Source organism: Netta rufina (genome assembly GCF_964035555.1).
Source record: "Netta rufina genome assembly, chromosome: 3".
Classification (NCBI taxonomy): domain Eukaryota; kingdom Metazoa; phylum Chordata; class Aves; order Anseriformes; family Anatidae; genus Netta; species Netta rufina.
The window spans coordinates 25,560,656-25,579,544 of NC_140125.1; the positions used below are offsets into that span (position 1 = coordinate 25,560,656).

At 39.2% G+C, this 18,889-nt stretch overlaps 1 protein-coding gene across 1 annotated transcript in view; it reads left to right on the forward strand.

The window, feature by feature from the left end:
- Positions 1-18,889, forward strand: part of KCNH1 (potassium voltage-gated channel subfamily H member 1) — a gene marked incomplete at both ends in the record, with an annotated part of 181,064 nt that overhangs the window by 93,662 nt on the left and 68,513 nt on the right. Inside the window, one exon of the mRNA XM_084284995.1 lies at positions 16,096-16,292. Within this exon, the coding sequence (XP_084141121.1) occupies positions 16,096-16,292 (197 nt within the window). The remainder of the gene's footprint in view (positions 1-16,095; positions 16,293-18,889) is intronic.

Sequence of the window (18,889 nt, forward strand, 5' to 3'; positions counted from 1 at the left end):
AAAATATATTATAAAAATTTAAAGCTGATCTGCATTAACTTGGAATGACAATTTTAGTTTGGAGGCTCTCAGAAGAAGCTGACAGTGCTGTGAACAACATTCTGAAGCAAAGCTAGGAGAAGAGAGTGAGATTATCCAATAGATATAGATAAATGATGGGGTTGCTACAGCACTGAAAAGGTGATACTTATCCTTTGATTCTGTCAGACCCTTTTGTGATAAGGTAAGTTCTCACAGTGGCTTTATCCAGTACCCGTCACTCATGGCAGCCTGGCAAGAGAGATGAAAACTTTCTAAATTTAAAGTTTCTGATCACATACAGCCACTCTAAAAGGAATGTCTACTGGAAAATGAGGAAGCTAATAAATATGCAGAGTTCGCTTTTCCTCTACTTCTGAACAGGATTGCATATATAGCATAGTGTGAATTTCATGTCCTGAGGAATCAAGTTCATGATATTTTGTACTACACAAGAATCTAAAAAGGTGAAAAGTAGTGGGGTAACTAATTCTTTTGTGTTCTGGAATCAGCTGTGTAATTTAGTGCTGTTTGATACTAACAACTGCTCCCAAGTGCAAATACATGCTGAGTGGAGAATGGATTGAGAGCAACCCTGAGGAGAAGGACTTGGGAATGTTGGTTGATTAAAAAATCAACACGAGCCAGCAACATGTGCTTGCAGTCCAGAAAGCCAAATGTGTCCTGGGCTTCATCAAAGGTTGAATCCCCTCTACTTTGCTTTTGTGAGAACCCATCTGGAGCACTGCGTTCAGCTCTGGGCCCCCAGAGCACAAGACAGACACAGACCTATTACAATGGGTCCAGAGGAGGTCATGAGGATGCTCAGAGGGCTGGAGCACCTCTCATATGAAGACAGGCTGAAGGAGTTGGGGTTGTTCAGCCTGGACAGGAGAAGGCTCCAGGGAGACCTTACAGTGGCCAGTACCTAAAGGGGGGCTACAGGAAATCTGGGGAGGGACTCTTTGTCAGGGGGTGGAGTGACAGGACAAGGGGGAATGTCTTTATAAGAGGGTAGGTTTAAATTAGATGTAAGGAAGAAATTCTTCACTCAGAGGGTGGTGAGGCACTGGCACAGGCAGCCCAGAGAAGCTGTGGATGCCCCATCCCTGGAGGTGTTCAAGGCCAGACTGGATGGGGCTTTGGGCAGCCTGGTCTGGTCGGAGGTGTCCCTGCACATGGCAGGGAGTTGGAGTTAGATGGTCTTTAAGGTCTCTTCTGGTCCAAACCATTTAGTGATTCTATGATTTTCTAAGTTGGACATCAAAAGCTTACTACCTTTTAATGTACTGAGTTGCCATGAATTAACATGGCAAATGTAGAACAAATTAAAACCTCTCAATTTGGGTCATTTTGTATCCCACAATGCCTCCTCCTGTGTCCATCACAGGGAGAAAAGCTCAGGAAAAACTTGCTGTTCCATTTAATCAGCGCGAGTAAAAAAATATTGAAGTAGGGTTTTCAAAATGCCTTTTAAAGATATGTTTCCTCCTTATCTTTAACAGTACTTTCCATGTTTTATCATAATGTTCAGTTTAGAAAACATTCAGCCCAGATTCCTTGTAAAATCAACATTAAAGAAACCTGAACTGCTAATCTCTGCTGCTGCAGAGTGATGGCTACAGATAAATGAGGCCGATCCCTTGGTATTTGAGTGAATAGAAATATTTTATGTTGTTTTTCTCCTGGGACAGTAGCAACTGATCCTTTTCTCTCCACACCTTTTATTGGAAATTTGGAGCCAGTTCTCTGGCTCCCATGGAAGTTGATGCTCTGTCATTTTCTGTATAAATCTAGTAGTCAGAAATGAAAGCAAAATGAAGTGGGTTCAGTGTGATTTGGCAAGATTTTGTTTTGGGTAAGTGTATATCAATTTTTGCGTTTCAGTTTCTTCTGGTCTAAGAAAGGTTTTTTCCTTTCACTCACGTGTGCACACACACACAGAGGTTGTGAAGCCATCCATTGGAGATTTTTCCATGCAAATAAGAAATGATGTAGTTAACTGAAGTTGTTCCCTATTCTGAATCAGTAGGAGTTTTCTCCTTTAGAATCGTGTAATGTAAGAACCACATTACTGAGGATGCTGCAGGAGATAGGCCAAGATTTCCTGCCTAACTTCTGTTCAGTCACAGTTTTCTTATCAGTAGAACAGCAATGATTTTTATTTTTTTTTTTTAAATTTCATGTTCAGCTAAACTTGCCAAGCATTTGATAAAAGCACACCAGATAAAACGAGCACTCAAGGGAAAAAAATAAATTCTGCATTGTACAAGAAACATGATTGTTGGTGATCATTCAGCCAGAACAGCCAATTCCGTAAGTTTTGTTTGCCAGTCACAGTGAAGCACAGCTCTGAACATCTGGCATGTAACAGCTAACCACGTGAGGAATTCTGTACGGTAATTTCAGTTAACAGATACGTCAGAGTGACTGTAATCTCCTCACAGACATTCTTGAAATAAAAATAAAGTGTATAAATTATCCAAGGTGAATTATTTGCTCAGCTTTGGCTGTCACTTAATAAAGCAGCCTTTGCAATTTGTAATGTAGCCTGTATCTTCCATACAATAGAGAAATAAATTGCATCTCTAAATTACTGTGTGACTGCTGCACAGTGTTATATAAACCAAAGGTAAACTACACTTAAGCCTTAAAGGATCCAATTCATATGAAAGATTTTCAAGTTTTGAAATCATGTAGCCTTGCAGACTAGCATATAAATGTCTGTCATGTAGCCTTGGAGTTTGGAGTGTAATGTGTGTGATTGTGTCCATCCAGCTTGGTTCTAATACGCATGTGAGAGGTATATTCTCAGACCAGGCTTATGTTCTTATAACAAAGAACTGATTTTGACTGACTTGGGTTAATACTTGAGTTAGAAGAAATTGTACTTGGTCAGAAATGAAAAAAAAAGTAATTTTTTTTTTTTTGCATGTGTGTCACCTTAGATTGCATTCCTTGTTAATTTGACTAAGAGACAAACACAAAATGTATAAACTTCAAAAAATTTCTCTGCAACATTTACAGTAAAAGTTTAAACAAATTGAGGTATTTTGTATTAGGTTTGATTTGTTGGGATGAAAGATGCATTTTTTTGATTCTATCCAAAATTTCTACTGAAGTAAAGAAATTACTAACAGTCATGTAACACAGTCTTTAGACTTGATGTGTCAAAGAAATAAAAAATAATTAAAAACAAAACAATCCCTTCCCCTTCCCCCCCTCCAATAGAAAATTGCTTTTAAGCAAGATGATTTATGTATTGTGATTCATTTTAATATGAATGAGGAAAAAAAAGCAAGACGTAGCAAGGCAAGCCACTGTACCGCTGTGTTTTTTTACGTTAATGTGTAGGTTATGAGGAGAATTAAGTAGCAGTGATGATTAGTTAGCGGGAAGCAGCCTGGATGAAATACAATTCAGTTTTCTGTAGCTCTCTCTTCTTCCATTTATACGGTTGTTATTGCCTAGGATGAAGCGCTGAGGTGCACTCATCACTTTACGAAGGCAGAGACAAATCACCCAGTCCCTGCCCTGAAGAGAGCCGAGCAAAGCATAGGTCATGCAGAACTTCCATTAAGAGGCTGTTTTCAACTTGGCTTTGCTTTTAACTTTTCTAAGCCTTACCCATTTGGGCTGTTGCTGCTTTATCCGTCTGAGACGGACTTATCTATTTGAACTACTGCTGCTTAAAAACTTCCCCATTTATCCAAATGCGGTTAGGGGAAATGGGTTATTTTGTCGCTGCTAAAAAACAATCAGCCACTTCTGTGCGCTTCATTTGGCAGTGCTGGGTTCTCTGCTTTGGAGCAGACCCTTCGGGCCGATCCCCTGGCCTTCTGATAACCTGACCTAGTCACAGGTCACTGAAAAGTTAAAATTTACTCATGCTCAGGAGAGATGTGCTGGATTTTAATGTAATGAGTATCTTGAAAAGATTGCCCCTGAATTAAATGTGTTTCGGGTAGAGGCCATAAGATCTGGCTGCAGCTTTCTTTGAGATATGCAGGCAAAAAGGTAGTAAGAGCATGAATTATGCCAGCCTAGCTAGCAGTTGTTTCTTAATTTAGGGAAGCTTGAGAATCAGAACTGTCTTTCAATGCACTTTTTGTATTTTTTACACTATGAAGGTATGCATTTCCTTAATTCAGCATGATAACATAATTGTTAGAACTGCTGTAATCAAGAAACTGCTAGAAATCTGGCTGAGCAGATGCCATATGCCATTGCTGAGGCTGACAGGGCACTTTCCTGAGGCCTTCTAGTCTGGACCTTTTTAATCTCTCCTCACAATTATAAGAGGAAGTACGGGTTCTTGTGTTATCTTTCCAATTGCATGTGTGCATCAGAAATTTATATAAAACTGTAATAATAATAATAAAATCGTGAAATAGTAGTAAACTTAACTTCTTATAAATATCTTCTAGAAATACAGTGAAAGAGAGGATAGGAGGCCTTGTTAGAAAACAGTTTGTGTTGATATAAATGTACAAATACCTGAATGGTCAAGAGTGCCATTTTTGATTTTAGTAGAAAATCAATTCTAAATTAGAACTGCTTGACCTGGTTGTACTCCAAGATTGAACAGAAAATCCTAGTGTAGGAAACAACTGATTCTTTGACCCAGGTTGGATCCGACCCATTCTGTTTGAAACTGGGGTCATCTTTGACATTTGGAAAAGCATTTCAGTAAAAGACTGAAACTGAGAGATGAACCTTGAAATTAGGGTGATGAGCTGTTTTTCTATAAAATAGCGTCTTGTCCTTAAATTTTCAGACTGCTGCAAAAGCTGTCAATTAATGACTCCCAGAGGGCCTGACTAGGCAGCACTTCTTCACTTCTGTGAGTTGTTCAAAGTTGCTGAACTGCAAGGGGGGGCTGTGTACACGGGTAGTGAGGTTAGTCGTAAAGATTTGATTAGACTGGGAGACTTTAAGCCTTTGTTTAACAATTAAAAACGAAGCCTATAAAACCACTGTGGTCTTCAGAGCTGAGCAACGGATGAGAAAAATAACATTTATTAGAAGGTTTAGTTTAAAAAGAAAAACAAAACCACCACAGATAACAGTTTATCCCAAGAGTAAAGCAATTTATTCCCAGGCCTTGCATCCCAGCTGTTTTGCATTTATTGTGTTTTTACTATCCTTGTTTGAGCTAAGAACTTTCAAAAGAATAAACTTTTTAATTGATTTTTGGTTTAGCAAAGAGTATTAATGAATTGCATCCCATGCTGTCCCACAGTGGTGTTAAAATTTGGTCTGTGGACCCTGTTTAGAGATCAGCTATTAGTATTAGTAGAATGATGTGTGATGTAAAAAGTCAATAGAGACCTTTGTACGTACACTTATTTTTCCCACAAGAGACACTTATAACATTTGTCAGATTTCAGGCAGGTAGATAGGATCCTTCCTTGTTTGTCCTGAACAAGAGTAAAGAGTCCCAGTCTCATCGGCAGGTTGGAGAATTGTGCACGGCTTTTGAGGTGTGCTGATCTGCAGCCTGATGACTGTCATAGTAAGTCATCCAAAAGTCATAAGACAACATGAAGAAGATTAAGCTTCAAAATAGATTTATTAATCCAGCATCACAGTTCAACAAGAAAATGGCCGTTCCCCATTGTGGATTGTCCTGTAATTTGGTTCCTGGCTGCCTTGTTCTGAGTGCATTACTGTACAGTTGCACTCAGGAATGCCTACAGGTTTCCTTGGTACAGCCACAGGCTTGGCTGACTTGTAACTGACAGTGGCCTGAGAAAGAATTTGAAAACATTATTTGCATGATGTGTGTGCTGCTAAAATGCATTCTGATTGTGAATGGCTGTTTATAAGGGATGGAATCAGCAGAGGACTAGGTATAATTTCCCCTTATGTAATATGGCCCCAGAACTTGAATGGGAAAGGGGAATAAGAATAGAATACTTTATTTATTTATTTCTCATGTCACTGGGTTCAGCTGAGATTAATCATGGCTGAAGAGATTTTTGCACCATTGCATGCTGTAGCTAGCTTGTTTGTAGCCTGGATTGCACTGAACAGATTGAGGCAGATCTGTTTGCCTAAAGAGGGAAGGATTTGAGCCATTTTGCACTCTCCTCATTCTCTCTCTCTTTTTTTTTTTTTTTTTAAAATCAAGTTTATGGGACTTAATGGAAAGCCATTAAGATTGTTGACCTGCTTTTAGACTTAGACTTGCTGTAGCCATCCACAAGAGCACATCCCTAAATTTTGAACCCTGTAGTACTTGTCTGCTCTGTAGTCTTTGACCAACTAATGCAGCAATTTCCTCTTTTTTATAGTTGAAAAAAATGATCATGACTGTAATAGTGCAGAGGGACTTCAATGGCTGAATGTCAGATATGGCCTTGACTGCGATGAGTTGGGAACAGTGTTGTCCCTGCACCGTACATGTGTGTCTCTGCAAGTGTACAGTGGCTGGTGGTATTGCATAAGGCATCTGCTAAAATGAGTTGGATCCTGTTTCACAGTGTACATAGAAGATGGAGAGGCAATGAAGAAATTATTGGGTTTACTCCACCATCCCAAGAAAGTGGTGGTTCCCTGTCCCCATCTTAAAAACCTGTGGCAGAATCATACACGAAAGCAAGCAGAAATATTAGGACTACAGCTGCCTGTAGGTGTAAGTAACCACCTTCCCTGCCATGTGTCAGCCTTAGCTTCTGTTCCTATATGCTTGTCAAGAAATGGCAGTACCCTTTCAGTCCAAGGGGAGGAGGCCACACACTTATTTTTCCATACATGGAGTATAATTTGCTTTCAGCTGGCAGGTAAACATGAATGAGATAGGAAGGGAAATCAAGGCGGTAATTTATTGTGAGGGAAAATCATTGCCCTCCACAAGGACAGTTTGCTTTTTCTATTTCTTTTGCTGTTATCAAAGCTAAAGGAAAACAAAATATGGATAGTACATAATTATGAGAGTAACATATGCAGTAACCGAATGTCAGGAAGAGGAATTTGTAGTCTAGACCTGACTGCATTATTTTCCACTTGTTAGAGGGAAAGTGGGATATGGATATATCATCTATTTCTCTATAATCTGTATCTATACCATCTTTATCTCTTCCTTTTTCACTGGGGGGCAGGTGGGGAGCTGCGTAAGTCGCACGTAGATTTACTTTTAAGGTCCCATGTAAATTGGAGGAAGTGAAAATTGAATGTCCTGAAAGAGCAGATCTTTTATTGTTATTTACAAAGCTATAACATTGACTAGATTGGAGTCTGTGGTTTTAACATGATATCGTAGGAGAGCTTGGTGTGCCATGTTTTATTTCAGCAGGATATTAAATGCTCCATTTGCTTTGTGTGGAGAAATTCCTGCTGATTTAATTTTATCTAATTGCGATCTTAAAGGAGCATTATAAGAACAATTGTTTGTTTTCTTCACAATTGTTTTAGCTTACTCATCTAGCCATAATTTCATTCAGATGTAGACCCAAGAGGCTTGATTCAGGTTTTGGCAGGGCAGATTTGCATCCAGATAGGACAGTCCAAATTGTAAGGGCAAATGCACAGGAGGGATGGTTTATTTTAAAGGAGTGGAAACAGCAATGCAGAAGTATTGTCTGTCTTAGGCCTTCTCAGTGGCAAAGCATTGCATCTTCCACACAGTTATGTGGAGATTGCTTCTCAGCAGGCTTGAAAATGTTGGAGGTTAATTGCGCTAAGGCCAAACCACTATCTTTATACTGCCTCCAGTACCTGAGCTCACTCAGATTTTCCTAGACTGAACTGCTTTGTGGACAAATCAGTTTTCAGAATGTGTATCCTTTGGGGCCTGTTGATTATTTAACACCAAGTCTTTGAAAAAATCCCTTATTTCTTTATTTTTCACCTGAGCTTTAAAATCAGGTAAACCTGACTTTGTGTCAGAAATGTCTAGCTGTTGTGCTCTTGGGCTTAAGGAGTGAGTGCTGGATTATGGATGGTATTAGACTTTTCTTAATATTTTCAGACAGTGTCTAATGTCAAAGCATTGTTTGTGCTATTGAATAAAATAACGTGATGTGAATTGTGCGCTTTTTTTTTTTGTTTGTTTCCGTTTTTGGAAAAAGGAGAGATTGAAATTAAAATCCAGCTTTATCTTCAGTAGTTCTACTGTGCTGGTTTACTCAGGTTGACATATATAGGCAGGTTGGACAAGTTGTATATTTCTATAAAATGATACAGTGAATATCAACTGAAGAAACAATTTTTAGAGCTGATTTCCTCAATGCCTGTCCACTGTTAGGATACTTTTCCTAATAACACACTGATAGGAAAAGAATTGGAAGTGGAGATCATGCCAAACTTTTAAAAAGACACCATCTAACTATAGCATAATAAAGGTCTACAGTAATAAAACATTTTAATTTCATGGTGGAGCAGCATGGAAACTTCTTGTTGAGAAGTACAGATTTACTCCAAATGGTATTTTTGGAGAGAGAATTCCTTTTCCCTGTACTCAAGACATCCAGAAGATATTTGAATTGACATCAGGAATTGGCTATTTTGAGACTTCTGTATGACATTACCTGTTCAATGTCTAGTTTTTGCAGAGCATTAAAAGTAGGAATTATGAAACAGCCATTGTCCACTGTTATCTATAAATGCCCTAAAACTGGACCTGTGCAAGTATTGGAAACACAAACTTACGGTTTATAAACCACTTAATGAATGACCTACTGGAATACCTGGGAAGAAAGGGGACACACCATGGATAGAGGCCTCAGTCGCAAGCTTCTTGACACTGCAAATCAGATGACTTTTTCTATGGTTTCATGATTTGTTGTGACAAATTAATGCACTTTTGCAGAACGTGCCAGCTACTCTTAAATAGTCTGATACCACCATGTGAGGAAGAAGCCCCCTTTTGAAAACGGTAATACCTTGCATGCTACTGGCAACAGTGGTTGATCATTCACTGACAGCCAACATTGGGATATGGTGAAGATGAGACCATCTGTTCTGCTGTAGTGGGTTTACGTGGCAAGGTTTTGGTAGCAGGGAGCCATAGGGGTGGTTTCTGTGAGAAAGATCTAGAAGCTGCCCCATGTTTGGGAAGGGCCCCATTGTTTTCCAGATCCGAGCCAATAAGCGATGTTGTTTTTCGCCTCTGTGAGAGCATATTTAAGACAGGGAAAAAACGCTGCGCCACACAGCAGCCGGGAGTGAGGAACAGCCTTGCGCCAAGGTCAGTGTAGAAGGAGGGGGAGAGGTGCTCCAGGCGCCGGAGCAGAAGTCCCCTGCGGCCTGTGGTGAGGACCATGGTGAAGCAGGATGTCCCCCTGCAGCCCATGGAGTACCACGGTGGAGCAGGGTTCCACGCTGCAGCCCGTGGAGGAGACCACGGTGGAGCAGGTGGCCCTGCACCGACGGAGGCTGCCGCCTGTGGAAGACCCCTGCCGGAGCAGATTCCGGGCCGGACCTGTAGCCCGTGGAGAGGAGCCCACGCAGGAGCAGGTGACCCGGCAGGAGCTGCTGCCCGTAGGGGAGCCAGGTTGGAGCAGTTTTCTCCTGAGGGATGGACCCCGTGGTACGGACCCATATCTGGGGCAGTTCTGGAAGAGCTGCTGCCTGTGGGAAGCCCACGCCGGATCAGTTCATCAAGGACTGCATCCCGTGGGTGGGACCCCACAGCACAGGGGACGAGAGTGACCGAGAAGGAGCGGCAGAGAAGAAGTGCTGTAGACTGACCATAACCCCCATTCCCCGTTCCCCTGCGCCGCTCGGGGGGAGGAGGTGGAAGAGGGTGGATGGGGGGAAGGTGCTTTTGTTTTTTTTTCCTTTGTTTTTCTCACTTCTCTCGCTTGTTAGTTGTAGGCAATAAATCTTACTATCTCCTTATGCCGAGTCTGTTTTGCCCGTTACAATAATTATTGCGTGATTTTCTCGTCCTTATCTCAATCCTTGAGCCCTTTTCACATATTTTCTCCCCATTCCTCTTTGAGGAGGGGGAGTGAGAGAGCGGCTGTGGTGGAGCTCGGCTGCCCACTCGAGCGGAACCACGACATCTGCATATTCCTTGATATCTCAGGGTGGCTTAGGAAAGGCTTATCCACCATGTTTGTATACAGACTCCAAAGACAGGTGTGAAGAGCTTAGAGAAAAACAAACAGGAAAACAAATAAATCATGGAACAGTTGCATGTTTTGATTTGTTTTCTCCAAGTTTCACATTAAAACCTTTCTCAGATTTATGTTTCTGAAACAATATTGTTAAATTTAACCTCAGGGAGATGCTAGAAATATTAAATAAAAGTGAAATATACTATAGTTATGAACTTTATGGGTTTTTCAAAATGTTTATGTACTTTAGAAGGCAAAATCCACTTTAAATGCTTGTGAATGCTTTTGTCTGAAATTAAAAAAGAAACAAGAATTTCAAACGTGAGGGCTTTAAAGTAAGCTTCAGGCAACAGCTATAGCATAAAACCTGTTTCTAAGTCATCGGAGAAGAACCCCAAGGATACTGCAAAATGAGCCTCCTGTAGGTTTTTTGATGAGAGAACAAGGACTGTCCATGCAGTGACACCATACATTGAGCTGTGTTTTTCCCATTATTTAGCAAATGCAAATAACTTCAAGTACATTTGTGGCTAGTCCTTTGACTAGTTATTTAAGCTCGCAACATCTTGTCTTCTGAGTTTGTTACAAACTGGCTATGTCTTTATAACATCTTTTTGGTAACCACTAAAAAGAAAGTAAGGATAAATGATTCTGATGCAGCCTCCTAGCTTTTTGTGAGGGAGCCATGTAGAGCCCAGCTGACATTTTAAAGCTGTTCTTCTCATCATAGTAAGTCAAATATTGAAATATAATCCACACTCTATTCAGAGAGACAAATAAACATATTAATTATAGCAATAATAGAAATCTTAGCTGTAACTATTTCATGTTGTTGCTAAACAGCAAGACATTGCTCTGAAATAAATGTTTTCATTTTTTTCTTGTACAGTGACGTTCTTTAACAGAAAAAATTGATGCGGTTGTATAGTAAGCTGTCTGCAAAACTGATGCAAACTATGCTTTAAAGCATGAACAGATACATTGTGTTTCCATTCATGCACCTGGCAAATCACTGGAAGTGTAATTTTAGTTTATTATCACTGTAACATTTCTTTTGATTTCAGTGGGACTAATACTCATTTTTTGTTGTTATTTTCCCTCCTGCCTTTTAGAGGAAAAGAGTGATTAAAAACCCCTGGTTAATGAAAAATAATATCACATGTCTTGGTCCAAACTTAAGAAGTCTTAAGAAAATCTAAAGCAGCAAATCACTTCCATGCATCATCTCCTGCCCGATGTAGTGTGTTGGAGGACCAAACTACAGGCTATTCAGTGGCTGTCGAAATGTGCACATTATCTGTGAGACACATGCTGTGTGCTCCACCTAGCTCTGTTTCTTCTGGCTGGCAGTTATTCATTGTCTAAAACAATGCACCATCAAGAGGAAAATTTATTTTTGCTCTGGTGCTTCTGCTTTCCTTGAATCTTTCTTCTCTCTGTAAAATGGGAAAATTTAATTTGCATGTCATGTTCAGATAAGGAAGAGAGGAGAGGGGAAGATTTTCAATTCTAGCTAAGCAGACAAGTGCTAGTCACTGAGGGGATGACCCAAGTCTTGCATCACTAGCTTTGAACACCAGGGGTAAATATACTGTCCTTAGTGGAATTTTGCTTGAATACCACTGGTAGGTCCCTGCACTATGGGATAACTTCACATCCTGTGGTTCTGTTCATACCTGCTCAGGAGACTGAAAATAAACAAATAATCAAAAGCACACAACAACAAAAACAGAGAAAATCAGAGCAAGTTGTTTGTTTTGGTTGTTTTGTTGTTTTTTGTTTGTTTGTTTGATTGTTTTTGTTTTTGTTGTTCTTGTTTTTAAATTTCATTAGCATCTTGCCTAATGAAGGCAAGTCTAGAAGGGACCTGTGCCAGATTCTGGTGTGAGCTGTTGTAACAGCTATTACTGTTGATTTGAGAATGATTTTAAGATAAATATTTTGGTTGATGTGCTGAAAATCCTTGGATTGGTGTGAATCCCATGAAAGTCCATGCTGACTTGGAAGACCTTCAGTGTACAAATCCCTGACATTTCCTCACCCAGCTCCTATTATTAGCATCACACCAAAGCCATACCACAACTCCCAGACACCCAGAACCTGAAGGTGATCTTATGTGTATTGTCAATCGAAATATTTCACATTGGGTCATATTTTATGAGTAGAGTGGAATATCTTCTGTTTGAGAACTCTTTGATACCTCACATTTGCACTCCTGAAGAAGATAGGTGTAGGTCTGGTAGGCACATCATGGCAATATATAAAGCATGCTTCTGTTGTTGAATAGAATCAGCAAAAAATTTGGCTAGATTGCAATAATGAGATCTTGATTCTGGGTGCTGCTTTTAGGAGAGTGAATTTGGGTTGACCTTTTGCCTGACTCAGGGTGAATTTGCAGCGGTAACAGAAATCCTCCTTTCGCTTCAAGGTGAACAGTAAATTTGCTATGGGGAAAAGACTTGGAGAGAATAAGTACAGAAACAGAAAGTGCTGGTTTTATGAAATAATTCCTCAGAGTTTAAGTTTATCAGGGTTTGGGGACTTATAATTAACACAAACAAGCAAACATGAAAGGCAGTTAAGCTATTCGTTTTTCCAGTTCATGCTGAGCTGACAGTGGAAAAGGTTCTCAGCCCACAAATCCAGCAGGGAATATAAATGATTGATGGTAAAAGCTTAGATCATCAACTTCAAGTGTGATTGACAGATAGTGTTCCTGGCAAAGGCCTGGAATTCAGCGAACTGGGAATGAGAAATGCAAAGTACTGACAAACAAATGACCATCTGCATTTCCCTTGCTTTTTAATCTTTCTTCAGAGGTAAGGCGAGATGTAAAAATCCTGGAGTTGTATGTAAACGTAGGCGTTTCATTCAGGTTCTCTAATGATGCCTTAGACTTTGCCAAACACATTCTGACATGTTTAGAAGTGCTACCTTACTCTTCTTTCTTTCCAATTGCAAATGTTTTTGATAAAACAGCCACTTGACCTCTTTTTTTTTTTCCTTTTTTTTTTTCCTTCCCTTTTTCCAAGTGATTGTTCTTTCTTTATGGAAAACATGTAAATGAAGGGAGGTGGTACACACTTCCTTATTACATGCAGGAGGACAATGTTATAATCCAGAACAGATACTTCTGGGTGGAAATTTAATTCCTGCTTACTGAAAAGATTTCCAAGTGCTCCTTCTTCCCTGCCCCCACTCTTCTATGAATGTTGCAAGTTTTCTTAGAGTCTGACAATCGGGATTGATGCATTAACTATGCATCATTTAAAGATGTGCTTGACAGAAATAAAGTAGTGTGATGCTTGCAAGTCTGCCTCGCTTTGGAAATCTAACCATAATGTCGCATTGATTTTCATCTAGAGCGCTGGCTGTTAACTCTATTAACTTCAAGGAAATTGTTAATGATTGAAAACTGTACAACTTCTTGTTTTAGCCTGCTTTGCTTCTTAAAGTGTGAGGCTTCTGTGATCTGACTCAGCTTTTGACTCACGTGTTACTTTACTCTGGTTTGGCTAAGTGAGCACCCAGCAGATGCAGTGTGCTGCTCCTTGCTGCAAGTGGGAAGCAGCTGGGAGCGCCTTCCTTGGGGTGGCAGGCAGCCACAGCACAGAGAGGTTTGGGAAAACTGCATATAACAAGGGGAAACTGGGGCTGCTGGCACAGGCAAAGGACATGACTGTAAAAAGCAAAGTTAAATTTTTAGGGTAAAACCTAACTAACTTGTGTGCGGTGTGTCATTTCCTATATAGGCAAAGCAGCACCGTAGTGTTTGTAGTTGCCTTGTACTGATTAGTCTTCATGCTGCTGTGGGGCAGTAAAATAACTATTGTCATTTTAAGGTAGGGAAACTTGTCTGGAGATACTAAGATTGAGGCTTAGAAACAAGCTGGAATTTCACTCCGTTATGCTTGGACTACCAGCTCTGACTGTTGCTCATCAGTGATGGCACATTTCTATACTTGATAGATTCCAGAGCGTTAATTAAAACAGTTGTTTAGCTAATTGCCTGGAAGATTGCAAGTAAAAGCATATTTATTCCAAAGGCAAACAATCCATTTTTATCCAGTGAAGCATATCAGTTTTTATGGTGCATAAAAGTCGTTTCACTTCAATTTTGAATACATTGTGTGTTTCTCTGTCTAAATGCCTCATGGACGATGATCTATTTTAAGTGCATGGAAGCTATTTTATAATTTCCTTTTCCATTTCTTTACAATTTTTAAGGTATCTACTGTAAAAGCATGTGTTTAAATAATTGAAAATGTGAAAAGTCAATGCCATTAAAAATGAAAAGTTGCTTACTGCACTGACCTATTGCACTACCACCATTTTTACTGATACACAGCCTTTGTAGTATTTCTGGATGTTGGCACTGTCCTATGTAAAGGAGCAGTGGTAAAAAGGATATCATTATGGTGTTTTTGCCCAACTTTGTGGGGAAAAATGTGCTTCTGGTACAGGTGGTTTCAGTGGATATATGCATTAGAAAAGGAAAGACATTACACTCCTACAAAGCATTCAAGGAAAAACTGGTCCCTGGCAGGTGGATTGCACAGGCATTTTGTGGAAGACTGGGAGCACAGTTATTATGCTACAGTGTAGCATGTCATCAGGATGGTAGCTTCTCCTCAAAGAGAAGATGCTTAGTGTCTGAAGAAGACATCACGTAATGGTGGAGGTACAGCTCAAGAGATGACCTGGGCTCTCTGGGTTAAATTTAGAAGGCATCTTGACCTCTTTATTCATGATAGTTCTCTTGATTTTCATGTAGATTTTTATGCTTGACTACTTATTTAGGGAATAAAATCTAAAAAGACACAGGTGAAGTCAATAAACTGATAGGTATCGTGATGCTTTGGCTTTAAGAACTACTATAGGCAAAAATATTACTTGCAAGGCAAGGGACCATCTGACACATCCCTACCACAACTTAGTAGACGTTGTGAGTGCATTTCTTTTGTTGCTTTGTCTTAGAAGAGATTTGCAGTGCTGACATAACACAGCAGATTTAAGAGAAAAGCACCATTCAAAACGAGAACAGTGTAGTTATTCATTATCAAGAGAACAGCTGAATATTCTTATCCTGTTACCAATATATGTCAGAAAATGGGAAAAATAGTGACCATTGCCCTTCAAAGCAGCTTGTAACTTTCTCCTAAACACCCCTTCTGTGCCCATCCTGAGCTGGGGTATAACCAATGAAATCCTCACTGGGGGCTTCTGCTCAGGCAGATTTTGGTATACTTGCACCGTGTTGTAGTGCCTAGATTGGTACAAATGTCTTTGCTGTAGTATTTCTCAGTAGGAATGTCACTGGCTGTCTCCAAGCTCATTAAGACATGGGGACTCTTACGAGAAGGTTGTAAGGAAATGGCCTATTTTCTATCTTTCCATATGTAATAACTGAATATTCTTGTCTCCTCAGTATTACTTTAATAACATCACCTGTACTTGTTTTGGACCACACTGTTTGTTACCTTAAATCTTCACTGTATTGTAGAGTGCACACATGCACAGCTACTGAAAGATTTTTTTTGTGACGTACCAGCTGAAAAGCCCCCAGAGCTGTGGTAAAGGTGGATTATTCCACTGATGATCTAGCAAACTAGACCAAGCTTACCTGAATTCTGGTGTATACTGATGTATAGTAGTGTTTTGTTACAGCCCGTAGGTGCACTGACATACAAGATGAGCTTATTGGCACAGTAGTGGGTGATACTTAGCCAGGTTAAGAAAACTTGACAACATAGATGTAAGAAACAAACCCTTTTCATGTCAGTTACAGGAAGAAAGGGAAAGGGCATTTCTTCTCGATTAATCTATTTGAAAGGGACCAGAAGAGAATATGAACCAAGAAAGAAGTGTTTTTCTTGATTTTGTTTCCAGGCAGATTTTTTTTCTGAGTGCATAGTATAGAAGAACCTTGACCCCATAGAGGAGATGTATGTTCTTTTATATTCTTGGCAGAAATAGCATCATTATTGAAAGCAATGCTGCTTCTTTTCTGTAGGCAAAGGAGATGTTTTTGGTGATGTCTTCTGGAAGGAGTCTACCCTTGCCCAGTCCTGTGCTAACGTAAGGGCTTTGACCTACTGTGATCTTCATGTGATTAAGAGAGATGCCTTGCAGAAAGTGCTGGAGTTCTATACAGCCTTTTCACATTCCTTCTCCAGAAATCTTATTTTGACTTACAACTTGAGAAAAAGGGTAAGTAGATTTGATTTTTAACATGCTCTATAAAAGATCACTTTTATATAAAAGATGCACTGTCTGTATGAAAACCTAAGTTGTGCAAAATCTGGCATTCTTTGTAGCCCCTCTTCAAGATATTTTTTCAGAGCTTGCTTAAGTGACGTGGCTAACACGTACAGTCAAAAGCCATAAGCATTTATTCCAGTGCTAATTTTAAAGGGAGATGGTCTGTTTATATCTGGAAGTTTTACTTTTCTATGAATTGGGCAGATTTCAGCATATTTGCAAACTGTCATGTACTTATGATTAAATAGTGTTAACTACGTTAATTTGTAAAACAGCTACAAAGATGTTAAGGGTGTTGCCTGAAGTTACAAGGAAGGTGGAAGAGAAGGTGTGAAATCTAATAATGTAAAATAAAAATCAACAACTGCAATCACAGTGAAAAAGTAATAGGAGCATGACTGATTCTATCAAGAGTTTTTTCTTTTATTATCAATCACGTTTTGAAATTACTTTGCCCATCTAATTAATGCTTCCATTTTCTTATCCTTGATATTTTGTCTGTCTTAATTTCTTCCTGTGTTCCAGTTCAAGGTGTTTTGTCAAATGTGAATCATCATAAGCAAATATTCCATTTTAAATTCTCTGTGTAATCTTCGGTGAACTACTACTGTAGAAATTTATTAAGACTGTAATAAGTGTAATTCAGTTGATATGATATTATGGTTCAGCATAGAAGGCAATAATATTACAATGAAAATAAGTTGGAGCAGCTATACTTGTTTTAAAAGAATTTTAAAATATAAGGATACCTGAGATTATCTAAAGAAATATACTTGATAGTTCTCCATGGTAACTTCCAGGTGCCAAGTAAGTGCCTAGATAATTATACCTGAAAAAATAGAAACCTTTTCATCTTTGAAGTCTGTTTGGAAAATTAGACTTCAAGCCTAGAGTATCATTTTGTTGTTGTTGTTGTTGTCATTGTTGTTTATTTGTTTTTACCTAGTGTTGGCACACTGAAATTAAAATAGTATGGTAATGTTTTCTATCTGCATATTATCAATATAAAAGAATCTAGCTTTTGTATTGGGCAATGCAACATATCTCCATTTTCGAGATATGCAACATATCTCCATCTACTATCTCCATTTTGGTCAAATAAATCAAACCTCTGGTACCAAATCTATATAATTAAAAACTAAGAAGCAAATTTATGTACTGGAGGATTTCTTCATAAGACATTTTGTCAAATGATTTTGAGTTCCTTCAGGACAATGAGAAGACAGCTACTTACCTGGTATTAATAATGTGAGAAATAAAAGCAATGAACGACTTGAGTATTGAAATCATCTGAAGTATCTCTATCACTGACTTCGGCATGTTCTGAAATAACACTATAGGTAATGTAGTAAGATGATCTAAGAATGCCTACTTTTTTTTTTTTTTTTTTTTTTTCTTAAACATCAATAGAAATAGCAGACTTTGTAACACAGAAGACTGGCTCCCTTAACGCTCACAGTAAGGCTAGCAGAAGCACATCATTTTGGTTCATCTCTCAGCCAAAAGTTCCGGTTTGAGAATCAAATGCCTGCTCCAGAAGTGATGCTCATTCCTTCCATGTTCATCAATGTTGCTTTTCCCAGCCCATCTTACAAATCACTTTTTAACCACAGTATCATAGTTCCTGTGCTGTCAGTTTTCTTCACCAAATGTTCCTAATAAAAAGGTACATTTTATGAGAGCAATTTCCATCCAGTTATTCAAATAATTGGATTTTAATTGAGTTGCAGTCAGCAGAAAAGTGGCGTTGATTGATAATGGAAGTGAGAGTTTGATGGTTCTAGGTTAGCAGACTGTAAATTTATTTCTTTTATTGAAAGAAGACTGATTGCAATCAGAATGCAAATTTTAAATAAAGTAAATAATGTATGCTTTTGGAACTGCACAGACATTACAGTACCTTAGAGATTGAAGATAATGCACATTAAAAGGCAGCTTTTTAGAGTTTGGAATTTAATCTGGTTTAAATGTCTGTGAATCTCAAATAGAAATAGCTCCCTGGCTTGTCGCTTCTAGCACTCCTCCTGGTCTATTTCTGCAAATGGAATTTTGTAGAATTCAGATGAACCGGTGCCTTCTGTGAGCTACATTTGTGATGTATTGCATGTCCTTCAGAATATAAATACCAGAATTACACTTTTCATTTCAATAAACACTTTCATCCCAGGCTCCAAAAACCTTCAACTAGTTGAAGGGTAGATACTGTATATTCACTCCAAATGTATTCATACAGCTTCCAAACAAATGGAAAAACAGCTTTGGTTGTTTTTTCTTTCCCTTCCCCACTCCAGCTGTATCTCAGGTATATTTTTAGTCTTGGTGACTCCTCTGAGGTGTCCCCATTTCCAGGGTGCATCTGCCTTCACTTGGCCATGGTGCTGGGTCTTATTGCATGGAACAGGGTGCTTCTTGTTCAGGTTTCCCTTAGCTGTAGTGAGCTTTAGCATTGGCCCACTGTTTCACCATATTCACGCATTTCTTGGCTGCTGGATCTCCTGCAGTGACCCCTTTGTGGAGTTGAGCCTCTGTGGCCCAGAGCAGAGCTG